Raw genomic sequence first — 16,383 nt, forward strand, 5'->3', positions numbered from 1 at the left:
TTTTTTTTTTTTTTTTTTTTTTCTTTAACGTTGGCAGATAATGCTTTTTACAAATGCACAGTTAGTTTTGATTGTGTTTTCTTTGGTCTTTAGTATTTTAAGGTTACTGTTGCATGAACAACATTTCCAAAGAAGTAACAATGCAGTAATATCCCATTTTGAAATGCTGACTGTTCAAAGAGAAGGTCAAAGACTTCAAGATTTCCTGCTCATGAAATTGCACTCTCATTAGGTTGGGAGGCTGAGGAAGGGAGGTCAAAAAAGCAAAGGATGAAGTGAAAAGAACGGCATTCAGCAATCTTAACTGGGAGGTTATGTGCACAGTAAAAGGATATAAAGCACTGAAAGTTGCAGGAAGAGGGGAATAAAGGAGTGGGGGAGATAGCCATGAAGTTATTTTATTCTATTATTGTTATGATTAAAAAGGTATCGTTAAATAAATAAATAACAAAGGAGAAATAGTGAAAGAAATAGACACCAGGGAAGAAGTAAACAGAATGAGCAGTTAAAATGACAGTCATGTTATGTGTCATGGGTACAGCCCAGTGAGGTTTAGAGGAAAAGAGGGAAAAACTCCTCAGACCAAACTGTTGCTGAGAAAGTTGGATGCCACGGACCGAAATGTTTTTCCCTGTGACTGTTTTTGCTGAAGTTAATTTTTGGCCAGCAGGCGGGGTACTTGCACTACTAATGTTTATCATGTCTTATGGTTGAAGATAGTGCTAAGAAAGGTGTGTGGGTTTTTTTTGGTTTTTTTTTTTTTTTGACTCTGTTTGAAATTAGAGGTTGTTCTTACATCTTCATTCACTTTTATTTGGGGAAAGATGTCATTATTCGGGGAAAGATGAATACAACTATAGCTGACATGTTGGGCAACATACAACAGAAAGGGGATGGTGGGATTAATTTGTCATAACAGCCTATTTGAAAAAAAACCCAAATGCTTGCTTTTTAAAAAATGCATTTTATAGAAATCAGGTGTTGAATTTAATACAGAAAGGTGAATATCTGGCAGAATTCCTGGTAGAAAACAACCAAGAACTTAATGAAAGTGTGACATACGTGTACTCGGGCCATCAAAATTAGGGACAAATGCTGCTGTTCTGCAAATATTTTTTCTTTACTTTGAAAGTTTGCTAATTACATTTTCTTTTCAACATGGAGATGTTCAATTTTACATTGAGACATCTGTATCTGAAGCATAATGAAGCCTTAATTTTTACTATTTAGATTTAAGAAACAATACTGTTATTTGTGGAATCCAGCACCTTGCTGGCCTTCCATTGTGCCAGAGAGATCGTGGATCTTGTAGTACTGTTTGCTGTTTTTAGATCAGAGGATGACAGATTCTGAGGTGTTTGGAAGATGGGGCAAAGTCATAAAGCCTGTGTTATATGGAACAGCAAAAAAAAAAAAAAAAGCACCCAAAAAATCTCACCAGGAGCAAAGCTACAAATGCATGCTTTGAAATTTGACAACTACCATTAGTGATTCAAGGTATATGCTTGTGGTATTTGGATTATTCCAGAATTTCTGTTGTGTATTTGTAATGTATTTATAGTTATTTGATGCTTTTGAACACAGATCAAATGTTTATGAATAAGGAAATAACCTAGGAGAACGAGTGTCCTGTACACTGTATAGAGCTTTATAGAAAATAAATTTAAGATAGTTGAATGTTTTATGGAAATATTATTCTGTGCTGCATGCATTTTAATTGCTGTTACATTTAATTATGGTGCTTTGTAGAAGGACAACGTAAGTGACTCAAGAAAAAGCATTGCACTAAGGAATAGATTCTAAGGATCATTATTTATGTTAAGATTATAAACATTATTAGATACATGTCCAAGTTGCTGTCTTTTTGTTGCTATAAGGTCATCTGGACTTGAGTGAAAATTAATATCCCTGAAAGAGTTTGTAATGTCTCACTAGCTGCAGTTGTTAAACTGATTCATGAATGAATTATGAACACCTAAGAGTGATGACTGTTTAGGAAGTTTAGTTGAGATGTTATTTTTTTTATTATGTTATTTAAAGAGAGCTGTCTTCTTGTGAGTTAGCGCGATTGTAATACCAGCTTAGACTATGAATGACGAGCCTGTGAAAGAGTTGCAGAGTTGCAAAAAGTTGCAGTTTATGTCAGGAAGGGGAAGAAAGAGAGATCTTTTGTTTCTGATATAATAACTTTATTGACATTTTATTAGCTTACCCGGAAATTGTACCTGTGAGTAAATTGAAGAGTGCTAATAGCCTACTTCTGTACAGTCTCTATTCTGGTGAACTACTCTTAGGCCTTCCATTTCTGTGCTACTCCCAACTGTTGTTTAAATCAAACCACTAATCACTGAGGCCATCATTTAAGTTATGTCCTTGTTGTATGAGATACATGGAGCTCACTAACTTCTTCTGTTGTGTTTTTTTTTTTTCCTTTTCATGAATTTAAAATAGTATTTGTATGGACAGATGGGGAATACATAGGAATCCCCTACATGGACTGATCTAGCACCCAGGGGGAAATAATATTTCTAGTTTCGAAAGAAGTCCAAATAAAAGTGACTGATTTGACATTTATAATGGGTCATAAACCACATCTGACTTCACTGCTGTCAATGGAATCAGCTATTCAGTAGGGAAAAGCCAAGGTTTGCAAGAAGCATGTATAAGTATTATCTTCTCTCTCTTTCACCACTCTTTTTCAGCTCCTGTCCTGATGATACCACTTTGCTTCTCTTAGTTTTGTTCTTCCTGATAAGACACTTCCTAATGCATATCTTCTCCCATGTCTAAGCTGTGGGGAGCATATTTGATTAGTAATATAGAGTGAGTGATTCAGTGGAGTTTGTAGGCTAATGTTTTTTTTGCTGAATTGTAGGTGCATCTCTAATCCTTTGACAGAGCAGCTAACTTGATTTTAAAGCACCACCTTCACATTATATATAGAGTTTGGATTTGACCATGAAGGGAGCTGGGCATGGCATCTGAGTTGTAACTTAACCTACGGCTGCAAGAGAGTATCAGGGCTTAAGCAATCCAAGAGTGTCTGGAATGCAGCAGTGACAACTTCCTGGCCGAAGTGGTCTGCGGGACCCTGTACTCACAAACAAGGAAGGACTTGTGGATGTGAAGGTTGAAGGCAGCCTTGCCTGTAACGACCATGAGATGGTGGGGTTCAGGACCTTAAGAGGAGGTGTCAAGACAGAAAGCAGGACTGTAACCCAGGCTTTCAGAATAGCAGACTTTGACCTCTTCAGTGGTCTGCTTAGAAGAGAGACCTCATTGCCCTCTACAACTACCTGAAAGGAGGTTGCAGAGAGTTGGGGGTTGGCCTCTTCTCCCAGGGGAATAATGACCAGAGCAGAGAAAATGGTCTGAAGTTGTGGCAGGGGAGGTTTAGATTAGATATTAGGAAGAATTACTTTACTGAGAGAGTGGTCAGGCACTGGAACAGCCTGCCCAGGGAGGTGGTGGAGTCGCCATCCCTGGAGGTATTTAAGAAACATGTAGATGTGGCTCTTCAGGGCGTGCTCTAGTGCCCGAGATTATTGGGGTGTGGTGGGGTGTTGTATGTGGTGCTGTTGATGTGGGGCTTGGTTGGTGGGTGTTGTGTGGTGTGGTGTTTGTTTTTTGGTGTTTTTGTTTTTGTTTTTTTTTGCTGTGTGGTTGGACTCGATGATCTCAGAGGTCCCTTCCAACCACCGAGATTCTGTGATTCCCATGGGATAATGCACTGGAGGGAGGAAAGGCCCAGGAAAGCTGGTTGGTATTCACCTCCTCTAAGCTCAAGAGCAGGAAGTCAAGCAGAAATTCCAGGGGCCTGCGTGGATGAGCAAGGAGCTTCTGGCAAAACTCCTTGTCAGAGTTAAAACAGGATGTGCTCAGGAGGTAGGAGAAGGGATGTGTAATCTTGGAAGAATATAGAGACACTGTCCAGTTTTGCAGAAATGCAATTGAGAACATCCAAGCCTACCTGGAATTGAATCTGAGAATTGTTGAAGGCAAAAAGAACAACTTCTGTAGGTGTACCCTAGGGGTCAATACTGGGTCCAGTCCTGTTTAATATCTTCATTAATGATTTGGATGATGAGGCAGAGTTTGCAGATGATACAAAACTGGGAGGATTGGCTGACACACTAGTGCGTCATGCTGCCATCCAGAATGGCAAGGAACAATCCTGGGTATATGGAGTATCTGCTGGGGGCTGGTGGCTGGAAAGCAGCTTTCTGGAAAAGACCTTTGGGAGTCCTGGAGGACACCAAGTTGAACATGAGCCACCAATGTCCCTGCACAGCAAAGGTGGCTAATGGTGTCCTGGGCTGCATTAGGTTGAATGTTGCCAGCAGGTCGAAGGAGATGATCCTTCCCTTTTCTTTAGTACTGCTGAGGCTACACCTGAAGTGTTGTGCCCAGTTCTGGCCTCTCCATCTCTCCCCAGAGGTACAGAGCTACTGGAGAGTGTTAAGCAAAAGGCCACTAAGATGATGAGGGGACTGGGGCACCTGTCATATGAGGGAAGACAGAGAGCTGGCATGGTTCAGGCTAAGGAAGAATCTTAGCAATGTATATAAGTACCTGCAGGGAGGGTGCAACGAGTATGGACCTGTGCTTTTGTCAGCAGTGCCCAGTGATAGGACCAGAAGCAATGGGCGCAAACTGAAACATAGGAGATTCCTTCTAACATCAAGAAGCACTTTTCCACTGTGAGGGTGACTGATCCCTGCCACAGGTTGCCCAGAGAGGTTGTAGATTTTTCCATTCTTGCTGACATAGTCCTACAGATTGTCTTATGCAGACTGACTATATAAGTATATAACTCGTATGTAATTCTTTACAATATGTACAGGATGTTAATGGGTAGCTTAATGAAGGGGCACGGCCTCATCATTTTTTGTAGAAAGTTTGGCATGTTTTAGCACATGATTATGTGAGATGTCCTTTCTCTGTGATTTCATAGTTGAGGTCAGTGTGAGCAGTCTTTCATTTACGTGTTAGGTTCTAGTGTTTGCCTCCAAAGAGAATCTTCTTGCTTCAAAAGGGTGCTGCAAAGCAATAGTCATATCCAAAAAGATACCGAGAAGGAAAAACAGGTCAAGTCGGGGAGACTGTTTGTATTTCCTAATCTGTGTGTTTATGGTGCAGAGATTCTGTTCGTAGCATTTTCTCTGTCTGTATTTTATGCACTTTGAAGAAGCAATAAACCCTGGCAGGTTTTTTATTGTATTCATTGGTGTGAGTGAGTGGGTGTGTGGAGAGAGGAGTGGGTGACCAAGCACAAATTTTTCTCTGTTTTTCTTACTCCTTTTCACTCTGTCACTTAATTAGTTTTTTTTTTTTTTTTACTCTTCTTTATTATTTGAGCTGTTACAGTCATAGGGGATTTTTAATCCTAATTGTGGAACAGATATCTTGTTTGCCAGGTTAATATTGAAATGAATCCATGAGATAATCACAGGAAAAATTAAACACTGAAAGAGGATTGTGTGTATTTAAGTATACATACAGAAACTGTGTTCATAAAAATAGAATACATCACACTGTTGACTGATTTTTTTTTTTTTAAGTGTAAAGGATAGTATCGTGTCAGTATTGAAAGTAAAAAAATAAGAAATGAATAACAAATAATTGCATGTGGAGCTCATTTTATTCTTCTCTGCAAAGAGGCCACTGCTTACAACCTTGAGCTTCACTTTTTACCAATATATGGAAGCTCCCTTTAATTTGTGTCTTTGAGAAAAGAATGGGTCAGCTCCTTCTAAACTGTGCAAGTGTTCAGATATTTGAGACCTGCTTCTCAAGTGTCCCATTTTATCTCAACCTTGCATTAAAAGCTGGTTCAGAGGCTGTTAAAAGAGTCATAAAAACTTTTGATAGTAATTTACAGTAAGTTTTAATCATCTACAAAATTAGTGACAATTGGAATAGTGGTCTTTTATATAAAGTATGATGTACCTTACAATATTTCTGTGAAGGTAAGTCTAATGTGCATAGCAATGATCATAGATGGCAAGATGTTTCAAGACTGTATTTCTTTGCTATAGTAAAAAAAGGAAAATGTGTTATTTTTCAGCTTTTTTCCTGATGTTGGATTGTATGGTACACTTGTCAGAGATGACAGGTATTGTTTAAAGAATTTGCCATCAAAAATGTGGATAAATTGGAAAAACTTTCTTTACACATTCCCTTGAAATTGTTACAGTGTTCTGAGATTATTGTGATATTGTGACCAGAATAAATATTAGATGATATTTTGAAGGAAGCTTTTTCTCCCAGGATTGTTCTCCGTGGGAGGATTTGGTTGGTTTTAGGGTCAAACCACTAGCAGTTTGCTCAGTGACTGGTTGTGACTTGATTTAACAGAGGGTGAAAAGATGAGATTTGGTGTTTAAAAAAAAAAAAAGACAATTTATTCTTTTAACTATCACTTAATCCTTTCTAAGAGAAAAGTAATATTTCAGGTTGTTATGGTTGCTAAATCGAATGGTTGCAAAAAGGTAAATGGATGAATGAATTGGTAAAAACCCACAAGGTACTGTTAAGTAGAAGGCTAAAAACTGTGTCTTGAGAAAACTTCAATTTGAAAATTGCCTCAGGCTGAAAGGGTATTCTGAGGAAGTACTGCTTTTCCTGCATTGTTTCTTGTCTGCTTTTGGCCACTGTCTGAAAGCGTGTACTGCCTAAATTAACAGCTGATTTTCATCTGGTGTATTTACTGTTGTCTTCTAATCCTATATGTATCTCTGTGCCTACGTGGTTGAGTCACTGCTCTTATTTTGCTGTATTAAGTTTTTCTGAATTGACTGTGCACAAATTTTGACTGTGAAAATTTTATGTGACATATCTGTAAATTAATTTGAGGAATAATTAAATTAAAAAATAAAAAAGAATAAATTTTCTATTTTACAGATCTACTACCTTGCTGATGATTATGATTTTTAGATTTTAAAGGTGCAAATTTTGCCAGCATCTACTATTTGTGTTCATATTGATGTTTAGGTTTTTTCCTTGATAACAGTTATCATATTAATTCTTTTTTTTTTTTTTTTTTTTAATTTCAGTTGCCTTTATGGCACACAAATGTATCAAAGCCAAAGCTTCCATTTTAAAAAAGGAACATAAATTGCTGTCTGGAATGAACTCATTCTGTAAAAGTAGTTTACTCCTTTGTATAAGTCCCAGGTAACTTACAGGTGGTTTTTTTGACTAAATAGTCATAGCAGGCAGTCAAAAGTGCTTATTCAATGAGAAGTGTGAACTTCATACAGAATTTACCATCTTGTATATCAATTTTAGTTGCTGCATATGTAACATTCTTGACATAAAATCTCGAAAAACAAGTAAGTAAAAACTAAGAGTATTAAATGTTCATTGCTACTTGCTTTAACTTGTATTCTTACTTCACCACCTGCCCAACTATTGAGAGACACCATGTTTCTTAGTCTTAATGAGCTGCATCAGGACTGCAGTATTCCATCAGTTTGTTCCCTAAATTTAAGTATAATTACCAAAACTGTGCGGAGTTCCATGATGAGTGATGCAGAGCAGGTCATGCTTAAGGGCATGTTTAGAGGCTCTCATCCCAATAAAGAAACTTGCCTGAATTGAGTTTGTAATAGTTTTGATTATATTTCTTGTTTTTCTGACTGCTTGAGCACCAGCTAATGTCTTCCCTGGAGGTGGTAATAATTGCTGTTATAATGAAGCCTGATCTCTTTCTTTTCAGTTTTGTAGCTTTGATCTTGCTTATCCTGACTCATATGCTGTATTACCTGAAATTAGAATTGCACTTTGTGGATGAATCTGAAATACAACAAAAACTAAATGCTTGGCTTTCTGAATGGCTTTTAACATACAAATGTTGTAGGCAGTAATATAAGGAAGCACCTGAAATCTCATGAATTATATGAAAATGCTTCATGAAATCTCATGAAGCAATAGATTTCTTCTGTGATATATTTCTTATGCAGTGTACCATTATGGTTAGAAATACAACTGAAGTGATGTAATGGTTTTAGTTTTTATGCTTTTCAGAGAAATGGTAACTTTATGTAAATTAAATTTTAAAATAATTTTTCATACTATTTAGTATTACTTTGTGAGTAATTAAAAGCATAGATAGGTCCAGTGAAACTTAGCATCTTCCAGCTATCAATACATAAAAGATTTTATCTGCAGCTAGTATTTCTATTGTGTATGTGTTTCAATCCATGTTAGATTTGTTGTATTAATTGTTAAGCAGATACAAATTTCCTTATGTTCTCTGCTCTGACTGTCTCAGGCTTAGAAGCAGATTGAACTCTTTCTAAAATTGAGAGAATTTTTCGTCGGGTAACTTCCACTGTATTCTAAAGCGTTTACAATCTTTTGAAGGGCTAGATCAGATGTGTATCTTTTGACTGAGACTATTACATAAAATTGCATTAGCTTATAAATTAATTAATGTATCTTTATGTGTCTTTTTCAGGGTGTTGAGGAATGGAATATTGCCCATCTTAATACAATATTGGATGTTGTAGGAGAAGACTGTGGAATTTCTATTGAAGGTGTAAATACACCGTATTTATATTTTGGCATGTGGAAAACAACATTTGCATGGCACACTGAAGACATGGATCTCTACAGTATTAATTATCTCCATTTTGGGGAGCCAAAGTCATGGCAAGTATAAATTTTTATGAAATATGATTTAATTTATCTGTTTGTTTCAGCTGGTTTACCAAATAGATGGGTTACAATTGCTTCACAATGATAAGCCTTACTTAAAAGCTAAGATAGTAGTTTGATATTTTTTTTGTTTAAGCTGAGAATGCTATGAAATAAGCAAAATTTCTGATGTAAATAATATTGCAGTAGTGCATTCTTTTATTTTAAAGGAAAAGACTGATAAGTACATAAGGCTTGTTTGAGCTCAACAGAAAAAGATTGTAATGGTTCCATATGAGAAGTTTAATGAGTTTGGAACCGCAGGAATATTTGAAGGAACTTCTGTAAGGCCTCTTTGAAATAATTTTCTTTGGTTCAGTTGTCCTTTGGGACTGTCTAACGTGTTTTGTATTAAACATGTATTTAATTTCTTTTTTGAATAAGAGTAATATTCTTTGCTGTTGACTCAGTCGTTCCAGTAGGAGAAAAGATTCAGTGTTAAAGGTACTTACTAAATAGGAAGCTTCTGCTGTGCTTCCTCCATAATAGATTTTTGACTGAACAGCCTTAATAGAGAGACAAGTAAGTTTAATGTTATACATATAGATTGTGGTATACGTGTATCTTAAAGTAGATGAAAAGAATGTTTTGCTTTTTATCCTAAAACGTTGGGTGTTTTTTTTCAACATATCTGTGAAGACAATATAAATTATTTGAAAGATACATAAAAGATGCATTGTGCTTAGTTTTGTTCTGGCAGTTTCTAGTTATCCAAACTTAGACTGACAATTTTGTAGCTGGTAGTTCCATGAAACATTATTGGTTATTTTTATATCCATGCAAAAGATAAAGATCAATGCAATGTCATGTATTTAAGCTGAGAAGGTGATAAATTGGTCAGCTGCTGGTTCCTAGGTTATTGCTTTATGTTTACCTGCTTTTCTTCTGTGGTGGATCTCTTGGGTTTAGATAAAGAAGGTAAACACTACCTATTGCAGTAATGCAAATCTATGTCTTGAATTGATTAAGGGGTGTAAATGGGTGTAAAGATAGGTAATTCCAAAATGTTGTAAGATGATATGACAAATTTAACTAAAACAATGAATGTATAAAATTATTTTAGCTTCTTAGGAATTTTAAAAGTGCTATTTAAAGAAAACCTCACTGCATATTGTAAAATTCCAAGTAGAAGAGACATTTACTTAAACCCTGAAGACCTTAGACACAATGACTAGAAGCTAAGAAAACTTTCTTGAAGTATTTTGAGGAAGGTATGAGTTGATAATATGATAAATGCTCTTTTAGTTTACAGATACTTGTTTACATTTCTGAATGAACAAAAATCATTAAACACTGACCACTTCCTCTTTTGAAGAAGTAGGGGTGGATACAACTCGATTTTTCTGGACCACATTGGCCCATATTGTTAAGAAATGCAGTGCTAAAAAAAGTTGAAAGACAGTTAAAGATTTGTTGTTACACAGGTGCTTTTCCGGAGGAATGCTACAATAATTTATGCTGATGCTGTTCCTCTATCAGTGAAATGTATCTCATGTTAATGTGATATTAGTATAATATTTTACTCAAAAAGTGGAGGATGAGTTGTCTCAGGATACAGATAGTAAAGGTGTTGGCTAATTTAAACTGAGTTGACAAGTGCTTCCTTAGTGAAACCAGATACCCTGGCATGTACAGTAGCAATACGTACTTGGTTGTTTTTTTTTTTAATTTTACTGGGTATGCATATAGTTCTTCAAGACAGCCATATTGGTATTATGGAGAACTGAAAAATACTTTGTTAAGAAGCAGAATAGGCAATGTGTTTTCTCTGAATTGTGAGAAGACAACCACTTCCACCTGAAAGCCCTGATGAGAACTTGCAGGCAACAGTTAAATCTGAATGCGCTGGTAGTCTTTATGGAATCTGAACCTCTCTCCAGTATATAGTTCTTCAAGACAGCCATATTGGTATTATGGAGAACTGAAAAATACTTTGTTAAGAAGCAGAATAGGCAATGTGTTTTCTCTGAATTGTGAGAAGACAACCACTTCCACCTGAAAGCCCTGATGAGAACTTGCAGGCAACAGAATCTGAATGCGCTGGTAGTCTTTATGGAATCTGAACCTCTCTCCAGTATTTAGCCATAGAGTAACTTTCGTTTCATTCATGGCAATGCTTAGACAGCCAAAATTAAGTGGCGTAGGAGAATGACACTGGACCTGGCAGTTTATTTAGCTTGTAAGAGGAGTAGGGTGAAATGGATCTATGGTGAAATTGAAAATAAAGCAGGTGATTGAGGTTCAGGAATTCTCTTTTCAGGAGTTCAGTGAATACAGGATGGCGAGAATATTGATATGCAGATTGTCTAAAATTTTTGCCATGAGCAACTTTACTGTTACCTCTTTTTGTGGATTTACCAGTGTAGAATATGTACCAATACGTGCCATCTTCCTTTTTGAAGTGGAAGAATGAGGAAAGATAGATAGTTACACAGTGGGCATTGTGGAATTTTTTAAAACATGATTTCATGTAAAGTTTTTTTGATTTGGAATCCCAGTAGCAGAGGAAACAATAATGGGCTTGTGAATATTGTGGGATAAAAAACGGTGTTCTGATTTTAGTATTAGACAAAATTCCAGATTAAAAAATATATAGGAGGGAAAACATACTCAGACTTATACTAACATTGTACGATTTAAAAACAGATATGGTAATAAAGTAAACAGGTTAAACAGCTAGGTCCTGACAAAGTTGTCTGGGATAGCAGACTTTCCGTGTTGTCAGCAGCTGACAAAGACTGGTCAGAATCTGGCCAGGTGATGCAGATTTCAGCATGAGTGGAAGAGTCTCACTACCTTTGCAAAATTTAGGCATACCATTGACAGAACTGACGCGTTTCCTAGTTATGGTCTATGTCTAGTAAGAACAACAGGTATAGAAAATTACAGTGAAGTGAAAACTTTTTGTGTGAAAAGTGGGAGGAATATATATAGCTTCCATGAGAGGTGGGGAGGCAGTTATGCGTGAATTAGAAGAAGAGATGATTGGCCACACTTCCTCAAAAAAGAAAAGTCATAAATAAGAATATTAGTACTCACAGAGTTGAGTATAATCAGGCTAGGGATTCTGATTGTTAAAAGGTAGCTATAATCGAACAGTGTAGTGGTTTGTCAGCAATCTGAAAGGGTTATTTTTGTTCTTGAGACTGAGCAATCATTTGGCGCTTAGAATGTTCTCCATAAAGTGAGAGAGCTTTGCTGAGTAAGACATGGGAATTAGAAGAACAGGAGATTTTTTAATTTTTTTGTTTTTAATTCTCCCTTCTGCCCTGTGGAATAGGATTTTGTTCCTTGAAATATTAAGGTTAAGAAGGGAAATTTTGTAGATGGTAACAGACCTTGAAGTTTCCCATCTCAAAATGGCAAATGTATTAACTTCCTAAATTAAGTTTATGAGATTTCAATTTGTTTATATTTTTAAAATTTACCACGTTTATATAATAAATGTTAACCACCTAAATAGATAATAGAGCAAATGAATGTTGCTTATAAAAAGTGACAAGGGATTCTGGGTCCAGTGTCTGGAATTAGATAGACAGCATTATTTTGGTACACTGCAGAGGTTGCAAATTATCTGTTGTCAACTGTGAAATCAATGAATTAGGTTCATTGTGAAAAAATTACTGTTGTAGGTTTAGTTGTAACAACATTTTATGGGTTTGTAGCTTTGGAATTTTAAAAACACTAATTAGCAGGAAAAATCATCAGCTATTGTTTCCCTGTCAATATATAACATGGGCTTCAGAGAAGTAGTTTGGTTGAGCATTTAGCATTACAGTGAATTAGCTTGCAGCAGGTGGTGTTATCTATTATCTGTGCACGTACCTGGCTTAGGAAGAATAGAACTCAATGTTTCACATTCTGTTTCTTGTCACTGAGTTGAGAATAATTGGGTGAATGAAACAGGCTGCTTGTGTGATGACCATCTTGCTTGGCTGGGCACAGTAAAGCAATGATTCTGTGTTTTTGATGTGTTTTTATGTTCATAGTTTGAACAGTACTGTTGTAAAAGTTGTCCCACTTGTAAAACATATCACATAACTGAGCACCTGACGAGGATCCCCAGTTCTCCTTCCATGTATAATCATCATGATACTGTGCATGTGTTAAAATTAAGTGCATTGAAATTCAGTTTCAAATTTATCTGCTGCCTACAGTTAGGAAATTCTAGAGTGCTGAATAACCAGTTACCCTGTTGCACAAAAAGCAATATAAGTGACACAACCATGCAACCCACTTCCTTTATTTGCAAGGTGCTATTTGTAAAATCCAACATTGAGAGTAGGGTCTGTGAAATTACCAAAAAGGGAGGAAAGACAATATTGACTAATGTTTTTAAATACATGGAACTTTCTGTGTCTGGCTTTATGTTCATTTTATTGATGATATAAACTGTCAGTTAATAGAAGATGAATGTAATTCTGCAAGATCTTTAGCTATGAGATAGAATTAATTTAATTTTTGATACTCTCAAAAAAAGTCTACCCAAGAAACCAAAAACGTATACTTATGTTCTTTGTTAGGCGTTAGGACTTGAGGAGTTTTCTTTCAGCTCTCTCATTGCTAACTGTGGGCAATATCAATACATGTATTTTAACAATACCGTTTATTTTGGTTCTTCTGATGTGTTTCTATATAGATTTGCTTTTCCCCTCATTGATGCCCATAGTGACGCTGAGTAGTGAAGTATCTGTGGAGGCTTTCCTTTGAAGAAGCTTTATGCTTATTTAAATCTTTTTCCCTAAAGCCCAAATGTCTAGTATCTCTGAAAATGTTTTCTGTGGCATTTTTCCAAGTATATGGGATACTTTCTTGAGAACTGCTAAGATTTTCTGGATTGTCAGTACTCCTTATTTTTCATGTTGAAATTCACTTTTCTGTTCTTATGAAAATTAACAGTATGGATTAGTGTAAGAGGATTCTTATGGGAAATATAAGAAGTCTATAGACAAAGTAAGAGGAGAGGTTTTTTGCAGAGCAGCGCATTCATTATTTGAGCAAGCAAACATGAGCTGATAATTACCTGTGTACAGTTGTTGCCTTACAAATTTTTCTGTAAAAGTACGTTAATTATTTGAGCAAGCAAACAATGAGCTGATAGTTACCTGTGTACAGTTGTTGCCTTACAAATTTTTCTGTAAAAGTTACATGTTCTGATATGTGATCTGTGGTTGTAGTCTGTTGTATAGGTAGATTATAGAGAAGGAGACAAATTCTTCTCAGTGATGCCCTGACATAACAAAGGAAAGGTAGCAATAATCACAGCTTGCAACAAGGGGCATTTCAGTTTGATAGAAGGAAAAAACAATTCACAATGTCATTGTAACAGATTGCTTAGGGATGCTGCTGAGCCTTTATCTTTGGAAACTTTCAAAGCTTGACTACGTGTTAAACCTGTGCAAACTGATCTAATTGTTAGTTATCTAACTGGTAGCTTAGCTGTACATTGATTGGGAGATTGGACTAGATGACATGCAGGTCCCTTCTAGTCTAAACTTTTCTATTATTCAAAATCATATGTAATCTTGAATTTTAAAGAAGATGGTGCTCAAAGCTACATTGTTTATGTATGGGATGACTTGAAAATGAATTCTGAATAAAGTCTTTACTTTCTTTACTTTTTACTTTATTTGCTAAATTTTAAACCCAGGGGTAAAGTTGCTTGCACTTCATGTGCAATCATTTTTGCTGCTAGTTCTTTCTACTTTCTATTTACATGTTTTTAGCCAATGTTTTTGTCATCTGCATTCTGAGAAATAAAAGCCCTTGGAAATATAGGATTAGAGAAAAACAGGGCCTTCCCTCCCGGCATTCACAAAACTGGTGCAGCAGCAAAGAAGGCAACGGTAGAATTGTTTAAAAATACTTGTTTGAGTTAGTGTAAGTGTTTTTGGTCCAACTTTATATGATCACTTTTCATGTAGTAGAATTATTTTATGTTGCCTAATGTTTCTGCAACAGTCCCTCAAAGGGAAATTTGAAAAAGGATATATTGCTGTGAAGATGCAGTGTTAGTTTACTTTACGTCTTATGAAAATATCTATTCGTTATTTCCTCCTCCTGAAGCCTATATTTTATTCTTTTCTCTTTTGAGTGAAGCAGTTTCATCTGTGGTCCACATGCATTTTGTTAATATTTTCAAGTGAGTTTTACTAGAGATTCCATTTTCAGCTTAATGAAAGTTTATTCTCTTTAAGCGCTTTTATTTAGGCATTTTGGTATATGGGTGGAACATCCAAACATTCCTAATACAACAGAACTTGAGTAAAATCTATATAATTTTTTTCCAGTACTGGATTTTCTTTCTTTACTATGTAAAGTAAAACTTGTATTTTACTGTAATAGACTAGCAGCTGTTGTACAGGGAATGAAAAAGTAAATTCATTCTTATACAACAGAAACTGTAAAAGTAACTCAAAGGTTATTTAGGTTTTGGATCTAAGTATAAAATCAAATCAAATAGTAACCAAAGTAGTTACTAAAATTGAGCAGTTTGGGAATTTTTATTTTCAGACAAGTCCCCAGAACATTGTTTCTTTATTTTATAAAGTCAGCTATCGTAATTGTCACCAATTATGTTTTCTGAGCTAAAGACAGGACCGAGTAATCACAGCTCTTAGACTACTGTCTGTTACTGCCTCTGCTGGTGATTGGAAGAATATAGGTAGAACAGGGAGTGTATATTGCCACTGGTTCATGAATTAGTAGTGGATGTTATTGCCCAAGACTGAGATTCTTATTTAAAAAAAAAAAAGAGAGAAGTTGTTAGCTTATTTAAAGTAATCTGAGAATCATTTAGAAGAATTAATCATGTAACATATATAAAAAAGTTTCAGAAACAAATTAAAAAAAAAAAGGCTTAGATTTAATATTTATTACTTATTTGTTGTTATCTTGTTGCCAGTACCCTTGATTTGCTCAATTAATATGTATTTCAAAAGGTCTTTTTTGAAGAATTCTCAACAAATGTATCTATCTTTTTTCTATCTTTGTAGCCTGACTCTAGCAATGAACAGTGGCTCTTCAGCTTTTATCTGTCTTTTCAAAATTTTTAACGTGTATGTCTTCCTGAACTAGTTAAATGAAAATGTATTTAGCATCAACGTTTCCCTTTATATCTGTTCTTTCCTTTTTATCTGTTTCTTTGCTTGTTACCCAAGAAACATTCTCTTTGCCTCTTAGTGATTTAACATTCATTACATTTACTTTTAAAGAGGGCTGGACTTGGCCTTAAGATACAAGATGTCAGACAAACATTAATGGCTGTTTAGTAGTGTAGGTAAAAGGAGGCTGGACACAAGATGATAAAAAATATTTTTCTAAAAGCTTTTGACACTGCTGAAGTTCTCCTATGAGCTAACTGTTGAGACTGAGAGTGAGTATTTCTTTCTCTGACTCACTGATCTGAGTTTGGGAATTTTTTGTTTAATGTTCTGTACAGTAGATGAAGGGTCCAGGGAGATTGATGTAAACTAATTTACTGATATCCATGGCAGGTGCCTATGTGCTAAAACCCCTCAGTTTTCTAATAAATTGCATTAAGAGCCATCCATAAAGGGCCTGGAGAGTTACTCTGGGGCTCGTACAGTCTGATACTACAAATATGGTCTCCTTTCCTTGATCCTTTTCTTAGCTGTGAGAAGAAAGCAATGGCAGCAGTGGGAAGAAGAGAAGGATTGAAGG

The 16,383-nt window shown here is 35.8% G+C and overlaps 1 protein-coding gene across 1 annotated transcript in view; it reads left to right on the forward strand.

Annotated features, from left to right (window-relative positions):
• Positions 1–16,383, forward strand: part of LOC106894889 (lysine-specific demethylase 4C-like) — a 73,350-nt gene that overhangs the window by 29,781 nt on the left and 27,186 nt on the right. The window contains exon 5 of the mRNA XM_014953879.1: positions 8,462–8,655. Within this exon, the coding sequence (XP_014809365.1) occupies positions 8,462–8,655 (194 nt within the window). The remainder of the gene's footprint in view (positions 1–8,461; positions 8,656–16,383) is intronic.

The sequence above is a fragment of the Calidris pugnax genome, unplaced genomic scaffold (assembly GCF_001431845.1).
Source record: "Calidris pugnax isolate Ruff unplaced genomic scaffold, ASM143184v1 scaffold178, whole genome shotgun sequence".
Classification (NCBI taxonomy): Eukaryota; Metazoa; Chordata; class Aves; order Charadriiformes; family Scolopacidae; genus Calidris; species Calidris pugnax.